The 6,370-nt window shown below is 35.1% G+C and overlaps 1 protein-coding gene across 7 annotated transcripts in view; it reads right to left on the bottom strand.

Moving 5' to 3' along the window:
• Positions 1-6,370, bottom strand: part of LOC107745620 (retinoic acid receptor alpha-A-like) — a 124,324-nt gene that overhangs the window by 24,821 nt on the left and 93,133 nt on the right. Inside the window, exon 1 of one of the 7 annotated variants that reach the window (XM_016559578.1) lies at positions 4,554-4,931. The exons of the other annotated variants lie outside the window; for them this stretch is intronic. Within the exon in view, the coding sequence (XP_016415064.1) occupies positions 4,554-4,674 (121 nt within the window). The 5' untranslated portion in view covers positions 4,675-4,931. Of the gene's footprint in view, positions 1-4,553; positions 4,932-6,370 lie in introns of those variants that run through there. 7 annotated transcript variants of the gene reach the window in all.

A 6,370-nucleotide genomic window follows, 5' to 3' on the forward strand; every position in this document is an offset into this window, starting at 1 on the left:
CATGACCATTCATGCAGGTACAACAATGAGCATGATGTTATTGTTTACACGGTCGTCAAAGATACGCAGAGCGGATGTTGGCAGCCACGCCATCATTTTCAAAAGTCTCCATTTTGGTCAGTTTACACTGAAACGCAACCGTGGAATTTCCAAACTAAAACGGTGTGACGAGAGGGGCGGGGCCGAGAGCCGTGGGAACGGAGCGAGGCCGGTGGAGTAATTGCTAATGCGCGACACCTGCGCCACTCACCGGTCTCGAGTCTCACAGAGGAGCTCCGGAAGGATAAAAAGGAGGAGGGACGACAGTGAAAGACGAGAGAGGACCAGGCCTGGAGTTTATTTTGTGTTTGGTTATTTTATTATTAAAATCTTTAATGTTCGCCGGTTCCCGCCTCCTTCTTCCCGATCTACAAACTACGTTACACATACATTTTACAGATTTTTTTTTACAGTGTGGTTGTCAGTGTATTGTTTCCTAACAGCTCCTAACATGTTCTGGGGCCAGATTCATTACAATAATATGTGTATTTCCAAGAACATGACAGGCTTTAGTGTTATCTGATTGTATGGTGGTTCTTGTAGAAGACTTGATGATCAACTCAATGAAAAATACCATAGCCATCTTTTTGCAATCAAGCAGATTACCATAATAATGCGCCACGTATTTCAAATCTTCTGAAAATTATGATGTAATTATAAAACGAGTTCCCTATTAGAGTCAATCTTGTAGAGTTGTTACTGAAATTCGAATTTAGCAAAATTCACTTCACACATAATAATAACCAATCAATGTTTATATTATCAATCAATAATGTCACTTTAGAGTACTTGTGCAAATCATGCACACTTTTTAAGGCAAGTTGTAGCTTATCCTAACTTTAAGAGGTTATTTACAACTATTTTTAACATTCTTTTCAGGAATTTTTGTCTTTAGCAATGTTTTTTTTCAGTATTATTAAGATTTTTGCCTTTAGTAGTGTTATTTGATCATTAAGATAAATCGGTTTTTACTTTTATATTTTTACATTTTAATTTTAATTTTACAGTTTTAGTAATTTTGTTGTGTTTTTGTCATTTTATTAGCTTTTTATTATTTAGTTATTTAAATAATTAAATAATCATTATTATTATTTAAATATATATTTATAGTTTTTATTCATTTTTAATATAGTTTTACTTTTGGTAATTTATTACATAAAGTTAAACTAAATTTAGTTTTTTTTGTAATACTTTTCATAAATTCAGGTAACTTTTATTTTAAGTAACAAAAATGTTTTTAGTTTCAGATTTAGTTAACTATAATAACCCTGGTCTTCATAAGTGTTTAAAAAATTCTTAAGAAACATTTTTGGCAATACAAAATTTCCTTATAAAGAATTTCATTCTTTTAATCAAGCACCTGGGTGGTTTCTAGGTGATTGCTTATGCAAACATTAGCTGATTTTCAATCATGAGCCTCTTTTACATGGTTTCTCAGAAAAAAAGAAAAAAGACTAGACTAGAAATCAACATCGGTCCTATTTGCAAATATTGGAGATGGTCTCGTGGAAGTAGCAATGTCAGAACTCCTGTCCTGTTCGTGTGCCAATATTTTCCTCAGCAAACAAGCCACTTATTACCCATGAAGTTTGTGTAATCACGTTTTTCAGTTAAAATGCGAATAATGACTAATAATGTAAGAAAGCAGAGAAACTTTTCCCCGTCCCGCCTCCATCTTTTACTCTATTTTTACCAATTTACAGTTAGTCCCACCCAAACTCATGCACCAGCTGAGTCAGAAGGTGACATGCCGGTCGCTCAAGACAACAGAACAAGGTTTTGATAACACTACAGAGCCAGTGATTTAACTTTTCAGGAAGTTAACCTGTGAAAGGCCAGAAACATACCTTAGAAGACGTTAATGCCTGGCATTCCTTTGCGGAGATACTGTAAATGTAACGTGTACTTAAGTTATGCAGTGCATTCTGAATGATGGGTAAAAATTGAGCTTGAAAAGCTAGAAGCATTTGCGTTCACATTCTTATGTCGAGTATGTTTTAGACCATATAGTTGTATCTGTACAATAAACTGGCATAGGATATAGAATTTTAACACTGAAAACAATTAAGCACACAAAAGTGCAACAATATAATATTTAGGGGGTATCCGACAGAAAATTTTGAACAGAAAACCACTGTTGAATATGATATGACTGAGCCAAAAAAAATTAAAAATAAATAAATAAAACAAAAAACAACAACAAAAAATTGTGTTTTGTTGCATATCCCAGTTTGGCGCCACTGCATAATAGTGTGTGTGCAAACAAATAAATGCACTTAGGACACCCACTACATCAGAGAGACAGAAAGAGAGAGATGAATGAGGTGAGGCAGGGACAAATAGAATGAGCACACTGTGTGTGTGTTGTAGTGTTTATGTCAGTCTGTTCTCTCATGTCAACCGAATTACACACAGAACACTTATATAACACACCACATTACTGCTCATTGACAATGACCCCTCTGCTGTCTCGCTCTCCCTCTCTCTCTCTCTATGTCTCTTGCTCCCTGTTTTTCTCCATGTGCAAGCTTCTGAATTTTCTTAAGCGAAGCCCTGAATGTTTTTAATCATCTTGTTTTTCACACTTTTTTTTTGTAATTTCTGTTACTAAGAAAATCATTCAGAGGTGCAATCTACTCCAGAAATCATTCCTCTGACTACTGCCATTAAGTCTAACTGACATGCTGCATACTGACGGCATTTCCATCCAGATGTCAAAAATATTTAGAGATAACTAAAGCAGAACATACAGAAATTTACTGCATCTGCTGTACTTGCAAACTCTTTTAAGAAACAATGCCAAGTTCACAAACTTCACTAAATCCAGTAACTATACCATATATTTTACCATATACATAAACCATATACCATATATTATTAAAATACTCATTTTAATAGCTTATTATCTTCCAAACTAATTTTAACACTATTTTTATAATTCAAACTTTGTCTATATCTTCAATATAATATTACCATAATGCATACTGTACCATAATACATAGCTCTTTTTATTAGTGATTATTACTCTGAATAGCTCTTTTTATTAGTGATGCACCAGGAATATATACATATATTTTTAATCAAAACTCTGAAACTCAGACAGACAGACAGACAGACAGATAGACAGACAGATAGATAGATATTTATTAAACGGGTCATAGATGCGATTTCAAGTTTTCCTTTCTCTTTGGAGTGTTACAAGCTGTTCGTGAATAGATAAGATCCCTAAAGTTGCAAAGACCCAAAGAGATATTCTTTTTAAAAGTTAAGATTCAACCACGCTCTCCTAAAACACCTCGTTTAAACACGCCCCCACGTCTACGTCACTGTGTGGGAAGATTTGCATAACACCGCCCAAATGTTTACACAAAGAAAGAAGGCGTATCTTTTATTCTCGCTGTAGTATTGTTGCTGCCGCCTTGTTGTGAAGACGTTTCGGTGTGAAAGCGAAACTACTTTGTTTGGCCTTCCAAAAGAGGACACAACTAGAAATCAGTGGTTAAGTTGTATTTACAACACTGTTCCAGAACAGTTCAACCCAAATATTCAGATGTGTGCAGCGCATTTTACGGAGGACTGTTTCCTGAACCTGGGAGAGTAGCCTACAATGCCGTCTACACACAAAGGCTATTTCTATAAAGTGGGGCAGTTCCAACTTTGCAAGGACAGTCTGGCACGTCCAGACCGATGAGCTTTGTAAAAATCAACGCGTTTCAGAGAGGCTTAAACCGCATAAACACATTGCATTACACCAAATAATGTTCTTTTTAGCAACGTCATATGACCCCTTTAAATAATTATCACTATCAATAAAAAAAGAGTTGTAAATTAACATTTAATTGCACAAAATGCAGTTTCTATATTAACTTTTCAATTATATAATTATGTTTCTACTCCAGTTCATTGCTGAAATGCACAAAGCTTATAGCAATTAATGGATGGTAGGTGCACTACAAATAGTTTTTAGTGAAGTTTTGTTGATGCATCAACTGAAAACAGCATAAACTAAAAAGATCTTGGTTCATAAAAATTAAGATAGATTAAAGATTAGAAATCGATATCGTTAATCCAGCACTAGAGACCACACAGCTGATATGTTTACCTGTTGTAGTTTTCCCCACACGTTGTATACACTAATTTATACGTCCTCATTTCCGTCAGTGATTTTGGCCTTCCAAAACAGTTTCGGCCTAAACCGAAAAATTAATTTCAGCCAAATACTTCACAAATGAAAAAAGACTCTCTTGCTACCAAATATATTTGGAGAAAACTATCCGCTAGCATTCCCATTCTTCTCATATTCAGTAATTTGGCTTGAAGTAACATTTCAACATTCCTATTCCACCACTTAATTAAAAACATCCCATAAGCATCCCAGGAGGTCTGGGCTAAGCCCTGAATATACGCTGACCCTATAACTGCCCGTCTCTTTCTCTGTCTATCTGTCTATCTCTAGGTTCAAGCTGAGGTTACATTCCTAATGTTTTGACAACCAACAAACACTGTAACTCAACCTCTATCCTGCTCTCCTCTTCGGTCTTTCTCTTCATCTCTAGGAGCCTTTAACTCTTCCTTCCTGACAGACAATGCGTCTCCCTTTCTCTCTGTGCCTGCTGTAATCACCCGTTTATTCATCTGTGGGTTCAGGTCTGGGTCTGGGCTTGTTTAGCTCTCATTACGAGAGGCCCAAAGGGTGCTGGGAGAGGACGGGAGGGGGTATTAATCAGATTTGGGTTGGTTAAGCCCAGCTTAAGTGTGTTAACGGGGTAGAGACAGGCCCTAGCAGTCACACACACACTTATCTCACTATTAGATTATGCACTGCCTTGCAGTGACAGAGTGCTTTAAGCATCAGGACCCAAGGCATTCTTTTTTTTTTTTTGACATGATCTAAGTTTAACATCAACCAAGACAAACAGATCACAATTTGACAGGGTCAACAAGTGGTACGTCTGATCCATTCCATTTATGACAAACCAAAACCAATAAACTACCACCCTGAAAATCAAGAGTCAAACATCACATGCAGTGAGACGCTACTTAAAATAGCAACCATGTTACCGGGGAGAAAGTGTAACTAACATGGAATCAGTCAATGAAAAATTCCACCATACCTTTCAAAGGCAGGCAGATGTTTTTGTTTGAAATAATCATTGAGAAAAATCTGTTGTCATTTTGGCTGGGCCATATATTTAATATTTCACAATACATTTACAATACATTGACAGTTATTTTATGAAGAAACGTAAGCTACAAGGGTTGCTTTGTTTGAAATAATCATTCCGGAAAAATTTGCCATCATTTTGGCTGGGTGGTATATCAAATTCAAAACACATTCACAATGATTTTGCTAGTGAAGCAACATCATGAACATCACAATGAATTTTCTGCACTCTTCAGGAAACTTACAGGCCAAATTAAATCCTTCCTTGTCTCGCGTAAAAGAGATGTTTAAGAATTTAAACTGATTTAAGCTTCAACAAAAACGGCATTAGCTGTAATTTCATTTCCATTAATAAGTTCAAACTATCAGTTTCATAAATTGATTCAAAACTCTGATTTATCCTGCATCACATCTTTCATAATAAAATGGTTCAGTAAAATATAAAAAAAGTATTTGTGCCTTTATTTTGTTGAGCTAGATTTTTTACTATATTTAAATTTTGACATTTACGTTTAAGCCATTTCAGACAAATACATAAATATCATCATGGTATAATATTTTACATTTATCATCTAACTTTGGTTGTAATGTCAGCGTAATTCTCTCTGTATGGTTAGGGCATGTGTTCATGCTGAGTGGAGGAGATTAGGAGACTCCCTGCCTACACACACCTCCTGTTTACATTACACACACACACACACACACACCTGTATTCAGTGTTTCTGTTTCCTGCATATCCATATTTTTCAATACTAGACAATGGTCTCAAATCAAATGACTAAAATATATTTAGTGCCAATTAAATATTGCAAAAAACATTAGATAGAATAACTGAATAACATGAATGAATATGGATAACTGGACAACGTCAAGTACCTGAGCACACAATCCTGCTCTAGCAAAATGGCTTTGCAAGTATAGCTTAAAATACACAGTACTTGTGTTTACATTAGAGCTGCACAATTCTGGATAAATTGATAATCATGTTTGTTGTTTTTTTTTGGTTCGAAATAGAGATCACGATTCTCCCATGATTCTGAACTAAAAATAACATGTAGTAGAGCCTGTGACAAAATATTAATTGCAGACTATTTAAAAGGATGTAATTATATATATACACAGTATATATATATATATATATATATATATATATATATACACACACAC

Source organism: Sinocyclocheilus rhinocerous, unplaced genomic scaffold (assembly GCF_001515625.1).
Source record: "Sinocyclocheilus rhinocerous isolate Xijiao unplaced genomic scaffold, SAMN03320098_v1.1 scaffold672, whole genome shotgun sequence".
Classification (NCBI taxonomy): domain Eukaryota; kingdom Metazoa; phylum Chordata; class Actinopteri; order Cypriniformes; family Cyprinidae; genus Sinocyclocheilus; species Sinocyclocheilus rhinocerous.